Raw genomic sequence first — 24,861 nt, 5'->3', positions numbered from 1 at the left:
TCTCAGTGCCTTCTCTGGGTTTCAGCCCACATCTGTCTCCACTGACAGCTTCTCCCTGTGTCAGGGATGGGGACCCCTTCCCTGCTCACGCCCACGCAGGCAGTGCTGCAGCACCCAGCGATGTTTACATCCTGCTGTAGCCCACGTGCTCCGGAGCGGAGGCAGGCGTGTCCCTGATCCGCAGTGCTCCGCTTGCAGTGCTGCAGGACTGAAGTTTAGTTTCTCCCTTTCTGGGAATAGCCTTCTGGGGTTCTGTGTGATGCAAGGTGTCTCAGGCAGAAGCAATGTCTTCTGGCATAATTTTGTTTCTTTTATGTTACTTTATCATTGCTTTTTTTGGATTTCTTGTCATCTCTGCTGCAAGTTGTATTTCCTTTTTAGCAATTCTTTGTTAAAAGAGCAAATGCCAGTATCTTTTTTGGGTAAGGAGAATCCTCTAGAATCCTCTTGTGCTTCATTCACAGTGGAGTTCACTTCAACATTAATATCCATGTCCTCAAACTTCCATCTGCTCTCTCATTGCAGGATGAACAGTTTTTAGGTTTTGGTTCAGATGAAGAAGTCAAAGTACGAAGTCCCACCAGGTCCCCCACAGGTAAGATCAAGTTGGAGGATTGGGTGTTGACTTTCTGTTTTCTTTTGTGGTGATTTTACTGTGCCTCTCCTGTTTGTTCCATCAAATCTCATCCAGCATAAAAGCCACACCAGTCTTTAGATTCAATACAGTTAGTTTTGGATTCACTAGGTCTGATCTGTAAAGGAGCAGGGAAAGTTTGAGTAAAAGAGTTATACTGATGAAACCAGTATTTGCAACCTCATGTCAGTGTTCTGGAGAAGCAGGTATTTAAAGAGTAAGGGTCTGAAACTGGTTTGACTATTTTAGTATCTTTCAGTAGACTCCTTTCTGCCTGTGTTGTCAATAAATGCTCTCACCAGAGCGCTTTGCTCTTCCACCATAATCATCTGCTCAGCTTGGCTTCAACCGCAAACTGTGGTGGAGTGCCTTGCTAGTGCAAAGGAAGATCCAGAACTGAAATAGCTGGACTTGGTGAGAGTGCACTGAAATGCATTGGTCAAGGTGGGCAATCAAGTCTTGTGCTTGACGGCTCCAAGTCAGTGCTGAGTATTAACTGTGTTTCAAAGCTAAAACCAGTTTTTAGTAAATTGTCTTGTATCAGCCTTGTGTAGGTTGTTCTTGCTCTCTTGACCTCTCCCTTAGCAGTGCAGATGGATGGCACTCGAAAGGAAGGATTTTTTTTTTCTTTCAACTGGCTGTGAGCTGCTTTAAAAAAATTTATTAAAATTCATGTGTTTAAAAGGTACCATGTGCCCTTGAGAGTTATTGCTCCCTCCCAGCATGAGGTTGGTGCTGGGCTTGTGCAATTGCATATATAATTGTTGGGAAAAGACTAGCTTGCATTTTTAAACAAGTTATCTGCGTGGTATTTTATGTGGGAAAAGATGTTTGTTGGGAAGGTATTCTCTACATGTAGTGCCGAAACTGTTTTTATTTGTTGATTATCTGAAACGTTTTGGCAACATATGGGCAGCATGAATGATACTGAGTAAATACTTGTTTGACCTGGGTAATGCTCATCCCACACTTGGAGAAATTTAATATGTTCCCTGCATTCTCTGTTTCCCTCTCAGTTAAATCTAGTCCACGGAAACCTCGCGGGAGGCCCCGGAGCAGTTCTGACCGAAGTTCAGCTGTACTGTCAGACTCTTCATCAGTGTGTTCCCCTTCAAGCAAGTCTGAAACCACATCCATGGAGAAAGTAAAGAAGAAGGAGTCGAAGAGCGGGGAAAAAAGACGAGGGAGACCTCCAGCACTTACAAGTGTGAAGTTCAAATTGTCAGAGGAGAAGGACACATCGGACATTCCGAAGGGCAGCAAAGAAGAAAAAGAGAGTCTGAAAAAAATCAAAAGATCACCATCCACTACATTTCAGCAAGCAACTAAAATCAAGAAATTAAGAACTAGTAAGCTTTCCCCACTGAAATCTAAATTTAAGCCTGGGGCAAAACTTCAGATTGGGAGGAAGAGCGTTCAGATCGTGCGCAGGAGAGGCAGGCCACCGTCCTCCGAACGTTTAAAGACTTCCTCAACTTTGGTCATAAACTCGCAGCTGGAGAAGCCCCAGAGGATTCGCAAAGAAAAGGATGGCACACCGCCTCTCACGAAGGAAGAGAAGGCTGCTGTCAGACAGAGTCCACGCAGGATTAAGCCTGTTAGGATTATACCTTCCACCAAAAGGACAGATGCTGCGATTGCTAAGCAACTCTTGCAGAGGGCTAAAAAGGGAGCACAAAAAAAGATTGAGAAAGAAGCAGCCAAACTGCAGGGCAGGATGGGGAGAACACAGCTCAAAAATATTCGACAGTTCATCATGCCAGTTGTGAGTGCAATCTCATCACGGATTATCAAAACACCCAAACGGTTTATTGAGGATGAAGACTATGATCCTCCTATTAAAATATCCAGACTAGAATCCACACCAAACAGCAGGTTCAGCACTACATCTTGTGGCTCCAGTGAAAAGTCCAGCGCCGCTTCTCAACATTCATCTCAGATGTCTTCAGATTCCTCACGGTCCAGCAGCCCCAGCGTGGATACATCTACAGACTCCCAGGCTTCTGAGGAGATGCAGATGCTTTCTGAAGAGCGAAGCAATACTCCAGAAGTTCACACTCCCCTGCCTGTTTCTCAGTCCCCTGAAAATGATAATGGTGATAGGAGAAATAGAAGGTTTTCGATAACAGAAAGAAGTTTTGGCCAGAGGACTGCAAAAAAGCTGTCAGCCTTACCAAGCATGCCACAGCAGCAGTCTTCCTCCTCTCCTCCTCCCCCTTTGCTCACTCCCCCACCACCACTGCAGCCTGCTTCAAGCATCTCAGACCATACCCCTTGGCTTATGCCTCCAACCATACCATTAGCCTCACCCTTTCTTCCTGCTTCTGCTGCACCGATGCAAGAGAAACGAAAGTCAATTCTGCGAGAGCCAACATTTAGGTGGACCTCTCTGAAACATTCCAGGTCAGAGCCGCAGTACTTCTCATCAGCAAAATATGCCAAAGAGGGTCTTATTCGCAAACCGATATTTGATAACTTCAGACCCCCACCGCTAACACCGGAGGACGTTGGCTTTGCATCTGGCTTCTCAACACCAGGTGCGACAGCTCCCACACGTCTCTTTTCCCTTCACTCTGGAGCCAGGTTTGATATGCACAAGAGAAGTCCTCTGCTGCGAGCACCACGATTCACACCAAGTGAGGCCCACTCCCGCATCTTCGAGTCTGTGACCTTGCCCTCATCAGTCGGCCGCGCCACCACAGGCACCTCTGCCACGGGCACGTCCTCTCGGCGGCGCAAGAGGAAAGCATTCAGCCCCATCCGATCAGAACCCAGATCTCCTTCACACTCCATGAGGACGAGGAGCGGAAGGCTTAGTACCTCTGACCTGACAACTCTCACTCCACAGTCTTCTGTCTCTTCCTCTTTAACTAGTATTTCAGTTAGTTCTCTTGCCACTAGTGCCTTAAATTCAACTTTTACTTTTCCCTCCCATTCCCTATCGCAGTCTGGGGAATCAGCAGAAAGAAGCCAGAGACCAAGGAAGCAGACAAATGCTCCAGCAGAGCCTTTCTCATCTGGTAGCCCTGCTCCTCTCTTCCCCTGGTTCACATCAAGTCCCCAGACAGAGAGAGGTAAAAACAAGGACAGGGCAGCAGAAGAGCTCTCCAAAGATAAAGATGCTGACAAAGGCCTGGAGAAGGACAAGAGCAGAGAGAAAGACAGAGAGAGAGAAAAGGAGAACAAACGGGAATCAAAGAAAGAGAAAAGGAGAAAAGGGTCAGAAGTACAGAGTAGCACTGCTTTGTTTCCTGTAGGTAAAATGCCCAAAGAAAAAGTCAGCGAAGACGCTGCAGCATCATCGTCTGCCAAAAAAACTGCCGGGCGGAAGAAGTCTACAGCAGCAGATCCCACGGCAGAGGTTTCCACTGCTGCTCTGGTAGATACAACAGCTGTCAAAACCAAAACATCCAAGAAAGGTAGAGGGGGGCTGGACAAATCAGACCTGGATCTCAGCCCCACTGTGCCATCTTTGGAGAAGGAAAAAGCTCTCCGTCTCTCTGCTCCTTCATCAAGCACTGTTAAACATTCTGCTTCCTCCATCAGTTCTATGTTGGCTCAAGCAGACAAACTGCCAATGACTGACAAGAGGGTAGCCAGTCTTCTGAAAAAGGCAAAAGCCCAGCTGTACAAGATTGAGAAGAGCAAGTCCCTCAAACAAGCAGATCAGCCAAAGGCACAGGTACTCCTTTTTCCAAGTTGGGTTTTTTGCTAGAGTGCATCTTACTTTGAACTTGTCCTGAAAGTCACTAATAGCTTTTGTATACTGAGCGTGAAGAATTAATGTGCCAAGCTAAGCAGCTGTTAGTGCAACAGATGGCAAACGACCCAAAAACAAGAAGCCCTGGGCAGAAGCTGAGGGGAAGAGGGAGCTGCTGCATAGTCAGCTCAGAGGAGAGCGGCATGCATTTTGGAGACCAGTACAGCATAGCTGCTTACTGGGTTTCTCTGAACAAATCCAAGCAAAGCCATCATCTAGAGTAGTACTCACTCTGAAAAGGGCAGTTCCAGCAAAATGCAGTGTCTGTCTTGGCCTCAAGGTTTCTTGGGGGCTGCCTCGAGTATAAAGTTGGCTTCTGAAGGAAAGTTTGTTTCTTGATCTTCCTGGTTTTTAACTTAATGGAGTGATCTCTCACTTGCAGGAGGGAGGAAGATCCATTGGAATTTTCCATCTGTTTTGGGGAACTGCTTCCTACCACTTTGCTCTTTTTCCTCTTCTCCACCCTAAAACCACCCTTTTCTGCAGTCCTCTTTACCTGCCAGAAAGAGAGATGAGATATGTTTTCAGGGAATACTTTTTATTTAAACTTTTACTTTTTGTAACAGCACTAGTGTTGAAAATCGTTAGTACGTATTTCAAATGGAGAAGCCTCCAGCTGTTTGTTTCTGAAATGAAGATGCCCATGCATCTGTGTGACTGGCCTGGTGTAGCAGAAGCCCAGATTCTCACAGTTGCTTATTTGGGATAGTTATTTCAGTGGGAGATATTCCAGAATCTTACCAAAACATGGAAAATTGCACTAAAATGCTCTATGTGTTTAGTATCGCAGTAAACCCAAACCCCTTATCTGAAACATCAGCAGCTGCAAAGCTCTCAAACAGCCTCATCTACTACTGGCTTCTGCTGGATCTACCGGCACCAAATGCTGCTCCAATTCCAGTGGACTCTGATTTTTTTTAATGTCAGTGCCTTGATAATGTGGCTTCATGAGCAAGTTGGCTTTCCAGTAGTGGATAGAGACTTACCTTGTAATTCCAGTTGAGTCAAAACTCTTGTTCTCTTGCATTTATCTTTTGTTGGATAACTGAGGCTTAGAAAGCCAAGTCTGTTTTTATCCTGATTCTTACAATCTGCAAGCTAAGATATAATTTGCTTAGAAGTCTCTATTGCATGTTTCTCAGTCTCATTTTGGTAACTTTCTTAGGAATACTGTCTGCTCTCATGTTCTGAAATCTAGGGGCAAGAGAGTGATTCATCAGAAACGTCGGTCCGAGGACCACGAATCAAGCACGTTTGCAGGAGAGCAGCTGTCGCGCTGGGCCGCAAGCGAGCGGTGTTTCCTGATGACATGCCCACTCTGAGTGCCTTACCATGGGAAGAGCGGGAGAAGATACTGTCTTCCATGGGGAATGATGGTGAGTTAGGATTTCTGGTTTTCATCTGCGGATCCATTCGAAGTCAGCTTCTGGTGACTGCTTTAAATGAGGACTTCAAGTGATTAACAAGGGAAAGTATGTTAAAGAGCTCTGGGCTCTCTATTACAGTGCCACTCAAACAGGGTTAATCCTTTAAGCTATTGGGAATTGTGTTAAATATGTGTGTTTTGCACCAAACCTGTGTTCTGCTGAGGGGCGTGTGTGCATATACATGTGTACACACGTATATGCACGCAATCTCACATGGCTCTGCAGATGAACTTAGGCTTCATGGGCTAAATTAGACACTGCTGAATCATTCTTTGACATCAGAAAATTCACATTAGAAATGTTCTTTTGGTAGATAAGTCATCGATAGCTGGCTCAGAAGAGGCTGAACCTGTTGCTCCACCCATCAAGCCCATTAAGCCGGTCACCAGAAACAAGGCCCAGCAAGAGCCTCCGGTGAAGAAGGGCCGACGCTCCAGGCGCTGCGGGCAGTGTTCGGGCTGCCAGGTTCCAGAGGACTGTGGGGTCTGCACTAACTGTCTAGACAAACCCAAGTTTGGTGGGCGCAATATAAAGAAGCAGTGCTGCAAGTAAGTGTGTCTGAGAAGCTGTTGAGCTAATCCCTGCTCTGAGTGGGATAAGTGTACCCACGCTCTGGGCCAGGAACAGCAGATTTGCCCTGTGTCATGGGCTTGGACTAAGCTTGACCTGGTCTGAAGCTTGATCAAAGCAAGGGATTGTAAACAGTTTGAGAGTCAAGACCACAATTCAAGGTGCAGTAATTATGAGCTCTTTCTCTGGAGTTCACTTCCAGTTTATTCTCCTCAGTTTGATGGAAGTGGCAGAGTATTGGGGATTGTTCAGTGTAAGATCTGTGACTTTTGTTAGGCAGTATAGGATTTTGCAAGGAAGGCAATATGCACATAAATATTTATCTCTTATTCTCCTAGACTGCATTCATGAAGAGCTTTCAAGAGTGTTTTCAAGCTGATGTTTAATTAGCTTATGTACACTTTGTATATCAAAGGGTTAGGGTCTCTGGATCCTAACCATGGATCACAGGTGTGTCTGGATATCATTACGAAATATCACTCCTCCCTGATTTCTTCTGTCATTTTTTATGCATATCACTTAGACTGAACCTTTTTCTTTTTTAATTGCGGTATTAAATTGATTTTACCAGACTAGATAAACTGTCTGAAAAGGCAGCAGCTAAAGTGGCACCAGTAGATTGTTGTGGTATAAGAGCTATTTATAAGCTTTGCTGTGAGAATTGCTGTGTGAGAACACTGCAGACTGGAAGGAGTCTTGCTCTCAGCAGCTTTGCCCAGGCATGGGCTGGGTTTCAGAGCCATGGGCCCTGCTACAGGAATGGAGGCAGAAACAAAGCCTGGCCCAGTCTACAGAAGACATTTTATGCCAAGAATAAGACAAACAGGGAATAAAATTGAATAAAGTTAGCAAAACTCTTGGTCCCCTAATCCAGTCCCATGCCAAGAGTACTTAGTTTTGTCTGAACAAAAGTAGTGTATGTATTGATAATGTTCTTTTCAGTTTTTGATGTTGAGTATTTACAGACTGCCCTCTTGATGTCTGCATCTTTGTTCTGATTTCATGACATGTTCTTTCTTTTTAGAATGAGGAAATGTCAGAATCTACAGTGGATGCCTTCAAAAGCTTATCTCCAGAAGCAAGCTAAAGGTAGGCTAAAAGACTTGCCTTGAGTATAGGACAAGACAGAAGTTTTTCTTCTCAGAGGTTTTGCTCTCTGTGCTGTTTTAGCTACACTGAGCTTATAAAGGTTATTCTGCTGAGAGCCAACCTGCCTGCACTGTTGGTGGCAGGTGCAAGGGGCAGGAGAGATGTGAGTACTGACAGACATTGCACAGGCCAGTGTCTTTCAGCACTGGACTGGTGCTGACTGGACTGGTTTTTTTCCCTCCCTTTTTCTTCCTTTTCCTTCCTCACAAAGTCTGCTCTCAGCTCTGAATCTGTGTTACTGCAGGAGGGTGTTGCTTATTGCTGTTGCAAAATAGGGGCCCTAGGTGTGAGAGAACATAGATTGAAGTACAAACCAAGTTTATTTTTTGAGTACAGTTTTTTCTTTAGTATGACAGAATGACAACGTTCTCAATCAAAGTGTCTGTATCCTTGTTTCAAGAGAGCATCAAATTATTTGAAGTCACGCTATTTTGTTTGTGTTGCTTTATCTGTGCTTCTTTTTCTTAGCTGCAAAAAAGAAAGAGAAGAAATCAAAGACAAATGAGAAGAAAGAAAGCCATTCTGGAAAAAACCAGTTGGACTCTGGACAGAAACAAACTCCTCAGGCTGTTGTACCAAGAGAAGACAATTCTGGGAAGAAGAGCAGTGAGCCTGCCCGTAAGCCTGTTGAGGAAAAGCATGAGGATGGGAATTCCTCCGTTCCTGTGTCAGAGCCCAAACAGGTCCCTGTGTCTGGTACCAGAAAGACTGGCAAGCAGATGTCCCAGCCAGTCCAGCTCCCTCCTCCTCAGCCACCAGGCTCAGGACCTTTGAAAAAAGAAGCACCTAAACTTAGCACTTCTGAGCCCAAGAAAAAGCAGACTCCCCAGCCAGAAATAGGTAAATGGGACTATTTATCCTCAATACGTTTGAGTCATGTTAAGTAACAATACTGCTAAAAGCTGATACATTTTAAACCCGATGAATGCTTTATGGTGTGTGGAAATCTCAGCAGATTATTTTGGAAATTTTGCTTAGAACTGGCTTCCTTTTTCTTGAGTCACAGTGATGTTAGGGCAGGGAGAAAGATGGCTATCCTGGTTGGGACTCTTGAGTTGTATAGTCGTGGCAGTCTTGAATTGTATTTTCAGAATTAAGTTTGTCAACTTCCCATTCTGAATGTGAAACCAGAAGGATGTAATCTTCTATACAAAAGTATAGTCCACTATTGTATGTAGTGCAGAGCAGTATGAACAGTCACCAGCCAGGCAGCTCTGGGATTTCTGTGGCTTTGCACCCACAATGCTCCAGACTGTGTGCAGAACAAACTCTTCTAGTCTTGCCTCAAAGAAACTGCTCATAGCTGGGGAGGTGCAGCCACAGAAGAGGGTGGAAAAGTTCTAGTCTACAACTCATCGCACATTACCCAGCTGATTTTTTTCCCTTTTCTTCTCTACAGGTGGCTGTTAGTTACTTGAAATACTCATAATTTTTCCCCCCCTTCCTAGGCACAGAACAAAGCAAACAGAAAAAAATTGCTCCCCGTCCAACTTTCCCTGTGAAACAGAAACCAAAAGAAAAGGTGAATACTGTTTTTTATACAGTCAGTAAAATCTCAAGCACCTGGAACTTCTGTCTAGAAAGTAGAACCATATTGCTTAAGCCTTTGCCGATTTTTTTATTTGGTTCTTAAAGGTGTTAGGCTTTCCCTTATGGCAGTATGTGGATAGCAAAAACCATGGCCTATGCCTAAGATTCAGTTCAGATGTTACTTTGGTATCTAAGGTTTGTGTGTTGGAGGGTGGAGGCTAGCTTTTCCCTAAAAAATGCAACTACTTTAGTCTCAGAAATAGCTCAATCATGGAAAAAAAGAGTTGTCCTGAGTAAACCTGAGGGAGAAGTGAGTAGAGCCTGTTTATACCCAGAGTTGCCCCACTGCATCCAAACACCACCCCATGCTTTGATGAAAGAACAATGTGATGGTGAAGCACGTGGAGTTAGGAGTGTACTTGCATATGGAATGCTCTTAGGGAATGGTTTGTAGAATGGTCACTTCCCTGCAGCTTTGTAATACTCATTAATTTTGTGCTGGTTTGGGGGTTTGTCTGTAAGTTATTTATGGTATTGGATGTAACTGCTGATTGAGTTCTGACGTCCGGAGTTGGGATTAATGCAGGCTCCTTTGCTTGACCAGGAAAAGCCCCCTCCTCTAAGCAAGCCAGAGAGCAGCACACTGAACTTGCTCAGCACTCTGACTAACGGCAGCAGTTCCAAGCAAAAGCCACCTACAGATGGAGTCCACAGAATCCGAGTGGATTTCAAGGTAGAGGACAAAATGTTTTAAGTATTTGAATGTCCGCTGGCTTTCAGACACTGGAACTAGAGTCCCCTGAAAGTGCTGGCAATAACTGCTGAGTTTGTGTGTCTGGTACCTTTCGAAGGGAACCGCCAAAATAGGAGCCTCATGACAAGTCACTTGGTTGATTTTTAAAAGCTTGTTATGCCTTTTTTTCCTTATAATTAGAGTACTGGATGAAGAGACACTTAAAGCTTTAAAACCTTAACTGTCAATGTGTGAGGATGAGCAAGAATTTGAGGTTTATGAAGAATGATTCCATTAAGATGGAACTTTAAAACCTTACCACAACTTGAGCCAACAAGATTTGGGGAAAATGTTAGTAACTTGTAATTCACAACGTTTGGGGTATATCTGGGGTTTTAAAATGATAATTCATGTACATTTTTGAACAACAGTGTTGAAATAATAATAAAATATTTTCCTAATAATTTTTCAGTTCATCTATAAGTGTTGATACTGGAGATCATAGTGGGATCTCATAAGTGTTTTATACAAATATGGAGCTTTAATAAAGTATAATTCTTCTGAAATTTCACTTCTAGTAATACTTGTGCAATTGTGAAAAGCCTTGTCCTGTTCCTTAGGTTTGCTTTCCCTAGAAGGAAGGCTCTAGCATGCCATTGAGTGCTCTCGGCAGGAACAGCGCCGAGGTGTGACTCTCCCAGAATACACTGTAAAGTAGACTGAGGTAGACATTGAAATTATTTCAGTTTGAGGCATCTTAATCACAGGCCCTGAACTGAACAGTGGTGGGAGCGTTTTGTAGTGATGTTGTATTGCCTTGTTCTGCATGGTGATGTGTCCTTTTGTACTTTCAGGAGGACTGTGAAGTGGAGAATGTTTGGGAGATGGGTGGGTTAGGCATCGTCACCTCGGTACCTATTACTCCCAGGGTGGTGTGTTTTCTCTGTGCCAGCAGTGGACATGTGGAGGTAAAGCATTGTGTTCTGCTGTTGATGACTTAATTACAGCACTGTATTGTTACAAAAATAAATAAATAAAAATTATAATGACCTTAATCCAGAAGAAATTAAAATAATACTGGTAAATCTGTCCTTGCTAGAATTTGTCCCAAGATAATAAAGAGCAAGGTATTTAAAATCAATTTGGGAACTCACATCTGATATAAAGCAGGAGCTTTGCTCTCTTTTAACCTGAAATAAGAAAGACTGCCCGATGGTTCTGACAGGTTTTAGACAGCCTTGTCTTTTCCAGGTGTGTCCATACCTGCCAAGCGCTGTAAACTGTTGCAGAAACATAACTGGAAAGGTTCTGATGCTACCTAAAGAGCTGGATTGAGATGTGTTAAATGCATTTCCAGGTTTAGATAGCTGCTTTCTCGGCATCTTCGGACCAGCTGACCTGGGTGCTATTGCTCTAGGAGGGCCTGGGTTCTGATGAGTGGACAGGGGAAAAGGGGGTTAAGTTCTGGATGTGGACATCAGTGCACTTGAGGTCCACGAAGGCCCTGTGGGCCCTTCTTAGTCAGGGGCCCCAGGGGACAAATGATTCCCATGTCCCCTGTGAGCCTGCAGTGTTTGTGCTCTGAGGATGATTGTTTTTCTGATACGACCACTCTTGTACAGGATACAGAGAAACTAGAAGAGCTTTGTAATGGCGAAGTGGGCTGAACAGAGGGAGAGAGAGACTCTCTTTGCTCTGCATGTCCCTGCTTCATGCACCAAGTGTGTCTTCTGGCATATCTGGCTTGTAGTACAGGGAGGGAGATCCTGAAGAGCCCTATAGGCCTTTATCAATGCTCAATGCACTTAGTTAACAGGTACCAGACTCCTGGTGGCTGTGAGGTGTCCAGTCGCTATTTAGATTACCTGAAAAACAGAGTTTCCCTCCTAAAATCTTGTTCTGTCAGTTGTAAAGCAAAATTCAAAATAGTTTGGAGCACAAGGGGGCTGGTTTGGGAACTTGGAGCAGTTTCTGCTTTGCTAAAACCTGCCTCTCCCCCCTTGCAGTTTGTATATTGCCAGGTCTGCTGTGAGCCCTTCCACAAGTTCTGCCTGGAGGAGAGCGAGCGGCCCCAGGAGGATCAGCTGGAGAACTGGTGCTGCCGTCGCTGCAAGTTCTGCCACGTCTGTGGGAGACAGCACCAGGCCACCAAGGTACCCCAAAAACTCTGGGAGACCCAGCAGCACCCCCACTGCTCCCAGGGCTCCTCTGGATCCAGAGGTTGGCCAGCAAGCATGTGCCAGGAGCAGAGCCTCTGTGCGCTGGGGAGGAGGCCTCTTGAGTTGCTCCATTGCAGCTTCCTTCTCATCACCCGAATGGGGGTCCAGTAAAAAATTTAAAAGTCCAGAATTTTGCATCCCTTTGCAGGGTGTCTGTACCAATGCTTTTTTCCCTTATTCCTGTAGCAGTTGCTGGAGTGTAACAAGTGCCGAAACAGCTATCACCCTGAGTGCCTGGGCCCAAACTACCCAACAAAACCCACCAAGAAAAAGAAAGTTTGGGTGAGGGATTTTGATTTCTTTTTTGGATAAATTCATTTGTGGTCTGATAGCAATGCCATGGAGCAGAGCTCTGCAGGTGATTTGCTCTGATGCAGTTCCTCATGTCTTCAAGGCAAGGTGCCTATTGCATCAGAAGGTACATTTGGAAATACTGAGGTAGCTGGTTGATAAGATGTTCTGAGAAAGCAGAATTGTTAGAGAGATTACCCCTTTTTACAGTTGTAGTAAGTCGTAAGATCACAGTAAGTTTTTTGGTCATAGTCCCATAATGTGGAAAAAGGTCTTTAAAATGGAAGTGTTTGTTAACAAACCTGTTGATACCAGTATTGAGAGACAGTTTGGATTAATTTGCTAATTTGTGTCTTTCAAGCTTTTGTTCTAAGTGCCTGTAGTGTATTTGCTAAGACTTTGTGTACATGTTTCCTTCTACAATGTACAGAGTTAAAAAACTGTTAAAATAGGACTGTATATTTTAGATCAGAAGAAACGCCACAACTGTGTCTGTTTTAGGCAAGGGAAAGGTGATATTTTCTTTAGTGTAAATATGGAGGACAAAAAACCTATACTGTGATTTGGTTTAGTGTTTTTTCTTGTTGTATTATCACCATCTTACCATGGAGGAAGTGAGCTCCGTTCTCTTTAGTGAAAGTTTCATCATTTAAAACTCCTTGTTCTGTTGCGTAACATCTCTGCACTCATGAAATAATAAAAATTATGAAATGTGTGGAAAGCACAGAAACTGCTGGAATAAAAGCAAGTAATGCTTGCCAAATGAATTATTTTTCCAGATATGTACCAAATGTGTTCGCTGCAAGAGCTGTGGATCAACAACACCAGGCAAAGGATGGGATGCACAGTGGTCTCATGACTTCTCCCTGTGTCATGATTGTGCCAAACTCTTTGCTAAAGGTACATATAGTTGTGATTCTTTACGGCAGGAGCTTCCTCAGCTGCTTGGGTTTGAATCAGCCACTGTGAGAGGGCAGGGGGCTGCAAGGCACCTGAGCTTGGCACGGTCCAGGCAGCAATGCAGGCTGGTTGTGGTCAAGCCTGAAAGTGCACGTGACAGTTCAGACTTCTGTAAGATCCCATTTTGTTTGCAGGAAATTTTTGTCCTCTCTGTGACAAATGCTACGATGATGATGACTACGAGAGCAAGATGATGCAGTGTGGGAAATGTGACCGCTGGGTCCACTCCAAATGTGAAAACCTTTCTGGTAAGGAAATCTTTGTCCCCTCAGTACTGAAGAACATGAGGCAGTGATTAGACCAAAGCAATCAAGTCTTGGACCTTTCTACTAGAGTGTTGCTTTAACACACTTACCTGTTGTGACCTACCTGAAAAGTGCCTGTGGAGTAACAACAGGTAAACCGGTGCTAATACCAATGACATCCTGAAAGCACAGGATCCTCAAAGGCAGTGTCCCTCAATTAGCTCTACAAAGGGCTTTTGTTACATGAAAAGTCTCAGGCAGTAGGTGCAGGGCAGGGATTTTTTCCTGTATCCTTCAGTAAAGCAATTCAGATGGTTATCCTATCTTCTTCTGTCTTCAGATGAAATGTATGAGATACTCTCCAACTTGCCCGAGAGCGTTGCATACACCTGCATTAACTGTACAGAGCAGCATCCTGCAGAATGGCGTCTGGCGCTGGAAAAGGAGCTGCAGATTTCCTTGAAGCAGGTTTTAACAGCCCTGTTGAATTCCAGAACCACCAGCCACTTACTGCGGTATCGACAGGTAAGCTGGAGCCTGTGCCCTGTTACTCTGGCATTCAGTTGAGTTGTTGAGGTGTTGCTGTGCCTCATACTGCAGAACTGTCTGCATCATACTTGGAACAGCAAGTGCTGTGATTGTTATATTTTTTCTTTCTTTTGTTGATTCCTTTGGAAGCAGAGAAGTGGGTATCTGTGATACAACTCCGAAGCTGAAAGAAAAATAGGGTAAAGTTCTTCAAGGAATAGGAGGATTTAGCTCTGTGATGATGAAGGTGCTTTTCTGATGGAAGAACAGGATCTTTGTCTTGAAATATGCACTCAGAAATAAGGCTTCTGAGCAATGAGTTCGATCCTTATGCTTGATGGTTCTGTCCTGCTGTGCACCTTACAGGTCTCAGCAGAAAGCTGGCTAAGAGCTTTTCTTTGTTGCCCCTACTTTTTGGACAGAAATTCAGAATTCAGGCCTCCTTTCTTTCACAAGAGTCTTTGGACCAATAAATGGGCTTGGGAGAGTATAACCAGGGGCAGCTGCATTTCAGTAGTTAACATCCATCCCTCTGTCTCCTTGCTGTTGTTCACAGGCAGCAAAACCGCCTGATTTAAATCCTGAGACAGAAGAGAGTATCCCATCCAGAAGCTCTCCTGAGGGTCCCGATCCTCCTGTCCTAACAGAAGTCAGTAAACAGGAGGAGCAGCAACCTCTGGATCTGGAAGGAGTGAAAAGAAAAATGGATCAAGGAAGTTACATTTCTGTGGTATGTCAAAGTTGTCATGTTCTGCTCTATTACTTGACACTGTGAATTGGTTTATCACATATGGTGTTCATAACTGAGCACCTTAAGCCTTTACTTTAGAAGCAAGGAAGCAGGTTATCGTGCTGCTAAAAATAGTTCTGGCTGGCACCAGTTTATATTGGTCCAGACACAAGTAACAGACGCTTTTGGGGGCTCTCTGTAGCCAGCAGCGGAACTTGGTCAGATCCCAGTTTGCTGTTAGTCAGACATTTATGTAGATAAGTGTTCAGGTCATCCCGAACGTGAAAATTCTGACTGAAGGTCTGGCCAAATAGCCCTTATGCAGTTGGTTAGCTGGAAACTAAGGATTCATGGACGGAGGGGTGATCTCTTCCAGGGTCATTTACAAAAAACGCTAATGTTGACCAAATAAATTCTCATTGCATAGACCAGCCTTTTCCTTTTTTTTTTCCCTAGAGAATTTGTAATCTTGAGGAGCACTGTATATTGCAAAGTGCTTGGCGAATGTTGTGGTGCCAGATTTTGACCAAATCCTCATGAGACAGCTAGTTTAGCAGATTTAAAACCAGTCAGCTGAAGTGAACGGTTGTGGGTGTAGCAGCTGTGCCAGCCAGTTTACAAATTTAGAGGTCTTCTTGCTTCTTCACAGCCAAATTTCCTTTCTGCTTTTAAGTTGATGCTCTGGTTCAATCTTACAGTCATCTGAATGTTCACTTGAACATTGTCTTAAAAAATTAGTGGGTGGTATAGCTGTGCAAAACACAATCCTGTTTATGTGAAGTTTTGTGGATTTCTTACAGTTGGATTTTAGTGATGACATCGTGAAGATAATTCAAGCAGCCATTAATGCCGATGGCGGGCAGCCAGAGATTAAGAAAGCCAACAGCATGGTCAAGTCCTTCTTTATTCGGGTGAGCTGGCCTACAGTTACTTTGAAAAAATCTGCTTGGTGTCCTACCCCTGCTTGTTGATGTTGGAGTCTAAAGGGCCACCGCATTTAGCCTTGCTTGGGTGTTTCCAGGAATAAAATAATACATTGTCAGAGTTGTTAATGTTAATGAAATGTTACTAGTTGTGCATTTACAGTACATCTTATCTGAACATCTTTGAAGTTTTTGGTATGTTGTCTAACTTTTCTAATGGGATGTTTTTTCCTTTAGCAAATGGAGCGTGTTTTTCCATGGTTCAGTGTAAAAAAGTCCAGATTTTGGGAGCCAAATAAAGTAACAAGCAAGTAAGTAATTGTTCTGTATCCAACTGTGGCGCCCCGCTGTTTGCCAGCTGGCCAAGCAAAATGTATTGAAAGAGCCTGTTTGTGGGGCTGGAATTTCTGTTTTTCCTTTTTTCTTTTCCTTTTTTCCTAAGAAGTTACGCAGTAATCCCATTCCCATGTTTTGTATACACTTCTTTGTTTTAAGCAGAGTAACCAAAATTCTTAATTAGAACTAGGTGTACTGTGTGTTGGCTTGTCAATCCTGGCCTTCCTTCCCTCTCCTTCTCACACCCCCATTTGGGGTAGCCCTCCTGCATCTGTTACCCTCCAAAGAAGCAGACAGCCACATCACAAACCTTAAAATGTGACTGATGGGGAGCATGTGTGGGCTGTGGGTAATTAATGGAGTTGTTGCTGGGGGGTGGATGTCAGCTAGGCAGGGCGTAGGAACCTCGGGTGCAACCAGGTGTGACACTGACTCCTTGCTCATCTCAGCAGTGGTATGTTGCCAAATGCGGTGCTGCCCCCATCGCTCGACCATAATTATGCTCAGTGGCAGGAGCGTGAAGAGAACAACCGCACTGAACAGCCCCCTCTGATGAAGAAAATCATTCCAGCTCCAAAACTCAGAGGGCCTGGAGAGCCAGATTCACCAACTCCTCTACATCCTCCTACACCTCCCATCTCTGGTAAGAGAACTCTTGTCAGGACTGCCAGTCCCAAACCCAGAAATGCAGCTCTCTTGGAGACGTCTGTGACCTGAAATCATTCAGAGGCAGTAACATATGAGATGTTTCTGAGCCAAGCGTGGACCCAAGAATGCTTTTGCACCCACCTCTTTTCCCCCCAGAATGAAGGTTGTGCAGAGGTTGACATGTGCTTTGGTTTCCATACTGGCTATTGAAAACCCTTCTTTTGTGTTCACTTACTGACAATCTGTCCAGATGAATTTTTGCTGCCCTGAATTTCAATATTGTTCTCTCTTTTAACTCTTAAGGCTCTGACAGAAGCAGAGAGGATAGTCCTGAACTGAACCCACCTCCAGATGTGGAAGACAACAGGCAGTGTGCATTGTGCCTGAAATATGGTGACGATAGTGCTAACGTGAGTATCTGACCCATTCCCCTTTCTGTAGGAGTTCTGGATGGGTTTTGTGTGTTGTTGTGTCCCCAGGAACATCTGAAGAGAGCATTTCCTTCTGTTGTTTAGGATGCTGGACGTCTTCTCTATATTGGCCAAAATGAATGGACACATGTGAACTGTGCTTTGTGGTCAGCAGAAGTGTTTGAAGATGATGATGGTTCTCTGAAAAATGTGCACATGGCTGTTATCCGGGGAAAGCAGCTGGTGGGTACAAGCAAAGAACACTTTGTTAAACTTCATGCTGATTTGGAATCCAAGATGGGAGCCTAGCTAAAAGATGGCTTGTGTGTATTTGTTCTTCTCTGTCCTTTCCTTGCAATATTTTTTAACACTATATGAAGTAGAACTGACTGAAGATATTTGGAAAGCTATTTTATCCTTGCTCCGTTCAGAAATATTATGGAGACCAAGTGAAGCTTGCAAATGTGAGGGCTGGATACGAAGCACAAGCAGGAGGGTCTGGGAAAGGCCTGGAAGAACCAGTCCACAAATGCAAAAGTTGTTCCATGTGAGGAATAATTCTTCCTCTCACCTCCTCCTTCATGTCTCTCGCTTGTGTGTGAGTCACTGTAGTGAAATGGAGCAGCAATGAAACAGGAGATCAAGCATTACTCTAAACGTCTGTCTGTGCCAAAAAACCCCAACTGACAACAGCAATGGTGGTCTGGTTTTAGAAGAGATTAATTTTTTGTTTTTTTCTTTTTTGCTTCTGCAGAGGTGTGAGTTCTGCCAGAAGTCGGGTGCCACAGTAGGCTGCTGCCTCACTTCCTGCACCAGTAACTATCATTTCATGTGCTCACGAGTCAAGAACTGTGTCTTCCTGGATGATAAGAAAGTTTATTGCCAGAGGCATCGTGACTTGATCAAAGGAGAGGTAAGATTCTTCTTTCACTCTCTGCCTCACTCTCTGAAAGTGGGGTTAGCCTGTAACTATGAACACTTTTAAGAAGTTTATGTTGAATGTGTTTCTTGCTAACAAGGACTGGACTGTATTGCTCTTAAAAAGAAGTCAGTAATACAAGTGGCCTGGGGAAGTTTGGCAAGTTTGGTGCTGTGTGGTAGTTCAAAAACCAAAAGACCAAAATAAGGTTCAAGTAGGACAAACTATGTAGCATGCATGTGGTGGTTCCTTTAATTAACAAGTAGTTTTGTTGGTTCTTGTTCCAGGTGGTTCCTGAGAATGGGTTTGAAGTTCTTAGGAGAGTTTTTGTGGACTTTGAAGGGATCAGTTTGAGAAGAAAATTTCTTAGTGGCTTGGAACCAGAGAACATCCACATGATGATTGGTATGATCTAGTCTCCAGATGCTTGATCCACCTTTGGTGCTGGAATCTGGTTCACAGAACTGTTCCTCTCTCTGCTCAGGTTCAATGACAATAGACTGCTTAGGAATTCTGAACGACCTCTCAGACTGTGAAGATAAGTTGTTTCCCATCGGCTATCAGTGAGTATAAGCTGTTTCAAGACTCGATGTCTTTCAGTATATTTCATGTCAAGCAAGCACTGAGGTAACATATGGGAAAATTGACTGTAATTTTTCCTACACTGTTGAGGAATCTCTGATTAAGGGTGTGCAGTGTGTTCTGCCAGGAGGGCTTTGGCCGATGTAGTTTTGAGGAATGGAGAATTTAAAACAGAAATTAGGTTTACTCAGCTGTTGAGTAAATTGGTTTGTTTGAATTATCTTCCAGGTGCTCCAGGGTGTACTGGAGCACAACAGATGCCAGGAAGCGCTGTGTGTATACCTGCAAGATCATGGAGTGCCGACCTCCAGTCGTGGAACCTGACATCAACAGCACTGTAGAGCATGATGATAATAGAACAATTGCCCATAGCCCAGTTCCCCTTACAGGTAATCTTTTAAGGACTTCATAGAAGTTTGTTCTCTGTATGGTTTTGCCATAGTGCATCTCTTAAAACAAATCTCTTAAATTTGGGCTAGAATCCAATTCAAGCTTGCATGTTGCAGAATCTCAAGACTTTAAGCTCCTGGATATACTGCTTTGAAAACTTGAGCCAAACAAACACTGCTGCAGGGATGGTTTCTAGTCTACGACTCAGGGAATCTTCTAGTGATCTAAAACTTCAGACTGTGTCTGGTCTGTGATATGGGGTTTATTCAATACAATGTTGAAGAGTTATATTGTGGTTCTGTATTTCCAAATTACTTACTTGTTGTATTCAAGGGTAAAGCTGTGAGAAGTTTTGAAAATGTTTCTAGTCGTTGTCATTGTTAATATAGGATCTTAAACTCTGTAAATATATAGTGGAATTTCATGTGTAAGATGAGCAATTGCTACAAATATTTGAAAATGGTCTTAAAAGAAGAAACTAGACATTATCTGATGTCAGATCTTTGACTTTGTGTTTATTTAACAAATACCCTGATTCTCCAAGTGGAACGTGATAGTAATATATACTTTATCAGATCATAGCTTTTAGGGCTCAGTGATGGCTTATACTGTTGTTTCCCTTTTATACAACGGCAGAAATTCTACCGAAAGACACCCGAAATACACCTGAAATTGTAAACCCACCGTCACCAGATCGTCCCTTGCATTCTCAGACCTCTAGTTCCTGTTACTATCCAGTGGTCTCAAAGGGTCCCAGGATCAGGGTGCCGAGTTACCCCTCTGCACAGAGGTCTCCTGGCTCGCGGCCGTTACCCTCTGCAGGTATTTCTGCTGCTGCTGATTTTGATTGAGGTTTATTGTGGTAATATTTTTGGTTTAGTTCCTGTCTTTCTTGGCTTCTTTCAGAATAAGGTGTTCAGTTTACTGTTTCTAGAGAAAGCAGTGAAATGACAATAAGTTGAGGAGAGGAAGTTCTAACAATACACAGTAGAGATGGCCTGCAGAGAAATGTACAACTAAAACAAACATTCCGTTGGGATGAAGAAGAGGCAGGGTTTGCTCCATATAGTAGTAGTGAGCCCAAAACACTGTAGTATCAGTTAGGGACTTAATATCTCAGTATTTTTCCAGAGAGAATCAGAAATCTGGTGTTGTAATTCAACAGTTTCTGACTAATGTTTTCTTTCAAACTGATGTTGAAAATTCACATCTAAAGTTGAGATACCAAACCCTAAGATACAAACTTGCTGAATCCTGGTTGAAGGTATCAGGTTTTTAACATCTGTCTAAAGTATAAACACTGTGTGTTGGTGTTGTTTGGCTAAAAAGTTTTGCTGGGCTTTAATTTCTTGTGTTTTGTATGAAGGAATTGGATGTGCATTCATTGTGAAAGTTTAAGATCACCTGAGAGTCTCTGTTGCCTTTGTTTCTCAGGAAGTCCTACCCCAGTGACCCATGAAATAGTGACAGTGGGAGATCCTTTGCTGTCCTCGGGACTGAAGAGCATTGGTTCTCGGAGACACAGCACCTCCTCTCTGTCACAGCAACAATCAAAACTCCGGATGATTTCCCCTACACGAGCTGGGAACGCTTACTCCAGGCACAGTGTGTCTTCAGTTTCCAGCACGGGGGCCTCTTCAGAATATGAACCTACTGTCAAAAGTACTGACCGCTTTGTGGGGTCAGTAAGCGCAGGTCCTCCAAGTGCTCCAGTTCAAAGTTGCTCTACCAGTTCAGGCTCCCAGAAAACAGTGACTGCAACTGGAAATAAAACTTACCAGCTGGATGCATCTCAATCTACAGAAGGGAAACATTCCAGCAGTTCAGATTTAGCAGCCAAAGGTGCACCTTCTAAGGGAGAGAAAATCAAAGCCTCAAAGGACCCAGATTATTTGTCTCATACTTTTGTTTCTGGAGGAAGCTCCAAAGTGTCCACTCAGCCAACCAGTTCATCAGCCATGGAAATGAATAAAATAGGAACCTTTCAAGAGTGTTCAGGATCATTTTCTTCCAAAGAAGCAATACCCTTTCCACCTTTGCATCAGAGGGGCCCAAGGAAAGACAGAGATCAGCACATGGAACCTTTACAGCCAGAGAAAACAACTGTGGTTGATGAGATGGATGCAAAAACCTTGAAGGCTGCTGGAGTAAACAATAGATCGCCTGCAGCAAGTGAGCAGGGAGTTACTGCCCCCAGAGATAAACGTCATAAAGGCAAAAAGTTAATGAAAGAGAGTTTTAAAGAGAAGCATTCCCTGAAATCTCTTACAGAGACAAGTCAAGCAGTAGGCAGCGATGAACTGAAACCAGACTTTGGCAATCAAGGTTTGGCAACTGAACAAATTAGTCAGAGGTTATGTAATAATATTCCTGCTGAAAAAGCTGGTGATAAGTCTCCATCTTCACAAGGGCCATCTAAAGCAACTGCAGTGCAAGCTGAAGCAGCCCCTAAGGAATCACAGGCACCCAGGAAACGCACTGTTAAAGTTACTCTGACTCCTCTCAAAATGGAAAGCGAAAACCAGTCTAAAAATGCACAGCAGGAAAGTGATGCTGAAACTCAGTCTGCAGGGGCAGACCTGGCTGCTTTGGCAGAGCCCTCCTCAGCTTCAGAAAGCCCAGAAGAGAACCCTGTAATTCAGGGAAGTCCAAATGAACCACCAACACAGGAATCTCAGAATAACACATATGAAAATTTGGCCATTCAAGATAACAGCTTGATGCTCCAGGATGGTGCTAAAGCTCAAGAAGAAGGCTCATACAAGCGGAGGTATCCAAGGAGAAGTGCTCGGGCCAGATCCAATATGTTCTTTGGATTGACTCCTCTGTATGGTGTGAGGTCCTATGGAGAGGAAGACATTCCCTTCTACAGTAACTCAACTGGCAAGAAGCGAGGGAAGCGGTCTGCAGAAGGACAAGTGGATGGAGCAGATGACTTGAGCACATCAGATGAGGACGACTTATACTACTACAACTTCACAAGGACAGTGGTTTCCTCAAACACAGAGGAGAGGCTCACGTCCCATAGCTTATTCAGGGAGGAGGAGCAGTGTGATCTTCCAAAAATCTCACAGCTCGACGGTGTGGATGATGGAACTGAAAGTGATACGAGTGTCACAGCAACAACCAGAAAAGTCAGCCAAGTAACTAAAAGGAGTGGCAAAGAGAATGGGACAGAGAACTTAAAGCTGGATAGAACGGAAGAAGCTGGTGAGAAAGTGCAAGTCACCAAGAGCTCCAATGTCCACAAGACCGACCCCAAGATTGATAACTGTCACCCTGTGAGCAGGGTTAAAGCTCAGGGTCAGGACTCTCTGGAAGCACAGCTGAGCTCGTTGGAAACGGGTCGCAGGGCTCATGCAAGCACACCTGCTGACAAGAACTTACTGGACACTTTCAACACAGAACTTCTGAAATCTGACTCTGACAATAACAACAGTGATGACTGTGGGAACATACTCCCTTCCGACATCATGGACTTTGTGCTGAAGAACACACCATCTATGCAGGCCTTGGGAGAAAGTCCGGAGTCCTCATCATCTGAACTCCTGACACTTGGAGAAGGTTTAGGTCTTGACAGCAACCGTGGCAAGGACATGGGTTTGTTTGAGGTGTTCTCCCAGCAGCTGCCCACTGCCGAACCAGTGGACAGCAGTGTCTCTTCCTCCATATCTGCAGAGGAGCAATTTGAATTGCCACTGGAGCTTCCTTCTGATCTCTCTGTTCTGACCACTCGCAGCCCTACGGTGCCCAGCCAAAATCACAACAGGCTTGCTGTCATTTCAGAGTCTTCACTTTCCTCCTCGGGAGAGAGGTCAATGCTTGCCTTGCCTTCCACAGAGTCTGGGGAGAAGAGAGTGACAGTCACAGAAAAATCTGCCTCAGGAGAAGGCGACGCAGCTCTCCTGAGTCCAGGGGTAGACCCAAGCCCCGAAGGACACATGACTCCTGATCACTTCATCCAGGGTCACATAGATGCAGAGCACATAGCCAGCCCAGCCTGTGGCCCTGTCGAGCAAGGACATGGCAGCAACCAAGATTTAGCAAGAAACAGCGGGACTCCGGGGATCCAGGTGCCAGTATCACCCACTGTTCCCCTCCAGAGCCAGAAGTATGTGCCAAACTCCACTGACAGTCCTGGCCCCTCGCAAATCTCCAATGCTGCGGTGCAGACAACTCCACCCCACCTCAAGCCAGCCGCAGAAAAACTTCTGGTAGTTAATCAAAACATGCAGCCCCTGTATGTCCTCCAAACTCTTCCCAACGGTGTCACCCAAAAGATACAGTTAACACCTTCTGTTAGTTCTGCACAGAGTGTGATGGAAACCAACACTTCAGTGCTGGGGCCCATGGGGAGTGGGCTCACGCTGACCACAGGATTGAATCCGAGCTTGCCTCCATCTCAGTCATTATTTCCTCCCACGAGCAAGGGTATACTGCCCATGTCCCATCACCAGCATATACATCCCTTCTCCACGCCTGCTCAGACAGGCTTCCCACCAAACATCAGCAGTCCTTCACCAGGTCTTCTAATTGGGGTGCAGCCACCCCCTGATCCTCAGCTCTTAGTGTCTGAAGCTAGTCAGAGGACAGACCTTGGTACTGCTGCTTCTACACCAGCTGCTGCCCTGGGCAAGAAACGGCCCATATCTCGTCTGCAGTCACGGAAGAACAAGAAGTTGGCTCCTTCTGGAACCCCTTCTGCTATAGCTCCTTCTGATATGGTCTCCAACATGACCTTAATTAATTTTGCTCCTTCCCAGATTTCTAACCACCCTCTGGACTTGGGAACCATTGCGAATTCAACGTCCCATAGAACTGTTCCCAATATTATCAAAAGGTCAAAGTCTGGGGTCATGTATTTCGAGCAAACATCTCTGCTCCCACAAGGTGGGACCACTACTGCAGTCAGCACATCTCCCAGCATTATTGGTGCAGATGCCAGTCACCTCCCAGCAGGGCCTGTATCAGGCCTAACCTCGAGTTCCTCAGTGCTGAACGTTGTATCCATGCAGGCCACAGCAGCCCCTAGTACTGGTGGGTCAGTTCCTGGTCATGTTTTGGGACAAAGTTCAGTAACATTAACAAGCCCTGGATTATTGGGGGACCTTGGTTCGATAAGCAACCTCCTGATCAAAGCTAGTCAGCAAAGCCTTGGTCTTCAGGAGCAGCATATGACCTTGCCACCAAGTACTGGGATGTTTTCGCAACTGGGAGCATCTCAGACTCCATCTACGGCAGCCATGACAGCTGCATCAAGCATTTGTGTTCTACCCTCAGCACAGACAATGGGCATGACAGTCGCTCCATCGTCTGCTGACCCAGAAGGCTCCTACCAGCTTCAGCACATGTCACAGCTTTTAGCCAACAAAACCGGGGCTGCATCCTCCCAGCTGGACCTTAGCACAGTTCCAGCAACCACGCAGTTGTCAAGCTTTCCACAGCTGGTCGATGTTCCAAACAATACCGGCCTCGAACAAAGCAAGGCTTCCTCATCAGTGATGCATGCCAGCTCAGCGTCTCCAGGAGGCTCCCCATCACCTGGGCAGCAGTCTGCGAGTAGCTCTGTGCTGGGTGCCACGAAGATGAAGCCCAAAGTCAAACGCATCCAGCCATTATTAGACAAAGGGAATGGAAAGAAGCACAAAACCTCTCATGCATGGGCTGGTTCTTCTGAAGCTCACGTTCCCGAAAAAGGGGCTGTTGCTGTACCCCCGGTCTTGGTTACAGGGTAAGACGAGATTTTGGTTTTGCTCATCCCTCAGGTTTTGTAACAGTATGAGAGAATCTTGCACTACTTTCTCCAGCAAGTTGTGCAAGTCAAGGCAAATTTGAAGTGCAACTTTTGGTTCTGATGCGGAGCTGGAAGCATGATCT

General features: G+C 44.7%; 1 protein-coding gene across 2 annotated transcripts in view; it reads left to right on the top strand.

Annotated features, from left to right (window-relative positions):
* KMT2A (lysine methyltransferase 2A) overlaps positions 1-24,861 on the top strand; it is a 40,269-nt gene that overhangs the window by 6,921 nt on the left and 8,487 nt on the right. Inside the window, exons 2-27 of one of the 2 annotated variants that reach the window (XM_030964807.1) lie at positions 526-595; positions 1,651-4,316; positions 5,593-5,770; positions 6,135-6,369; positions 7,416-7,480; positions 8,009-8,380; positions 8,989-9,062; positions 9,675-9,803; positions 10,658-10,771; positions 11,810-11,956; positions 12,209-12,304; positions 13,093-13,213; positions 13,408-13,521; positions 13,859-14,043; positions 14,603-14,776; positions 15,577-15,687; positions 15,937-16,010; positions 16,485-16,678; positions 16,987-17,093; positions 17,199-17,336; positions 17,848-18,006; positions 18,300-18,417; positions 18,497-18,575; positions 18,823-18,983; positions 19,621-19,806; positions 20,419-24,715. In XM_030964807.1, the coding sequence (XP_030820667.1) occupies positions 526-595; positions 1,651-4,316; positions 5,593-5,770; positions 6,135-6,369; positions 7,416-7,480; positions 8,009-8,380; positions 8,989-9,062; positions 9,675-9,803; positions 10,658-10,771; positions 11,810-11,956; positions 12,209-12,304; positions 13,093-13,213; positions 13,408-13,521; positions 13,859-14,043; positions 14,603-14,776; positions 15,577-15,687; positions 15,937-16,010; positions 16,485-16,678; positions 16,987-17,093; positions 17,199-17,336; positions 17,848-18,006; positions 18,300-18,417; positions 18,497-18,575; positions 18,823-18,983; positions 19,621-19,806; positions 20,419-24,715 (10,364 nt within the window). The remainder of the gene's footprint in view (positions 1-525; positions 596-1,650; positions 4,317-5,592; positions 5,771-6,134; positions 6,370-7,415; positions 7,481-8,008; positions 8,381-8,988; positions 9,063-9,674; positions 9,804-10,657; positions 10,772-11,809; positions 11,957-12,208; positions 12,305-13,092; positions 13,214-13,407; positions 13,522-13,858; positions 14,044-14,602; positions 14,777-15,576; positions 15,688-15,936; positions 16,011-16,484; positions 16,679-16,986; positions 17,094-17,198; positions 17,337-17,847; positions 18,007-18,299; positions 18,418-18,496; positions 18,576-18,822; positions 18,984-19,620; positions 19,807-20,418; positions 24,716-24,861) is intronic. The other variant, XM_030964808.1, reaches the window with a different exon arrangement.

This window comes from Camarhynchus parvulus, chromosome 24 (genome assembly GCF_901933205.1).
Source record: "Camarhynchus parvulus chromosome 24, STF_HiC, whole genome shotgun sequence".
Classification (NCBI taxonomy): domain Eukaryota; kingdom Metazoa; phylum Chordata; class Aves; order Passeriformes; family Thraupidae; genus Camarhynchus; species Camarhynchus parvulus.
This window is presented reverse-complemented; position numbering and strand designations above follow the sequence as displayed.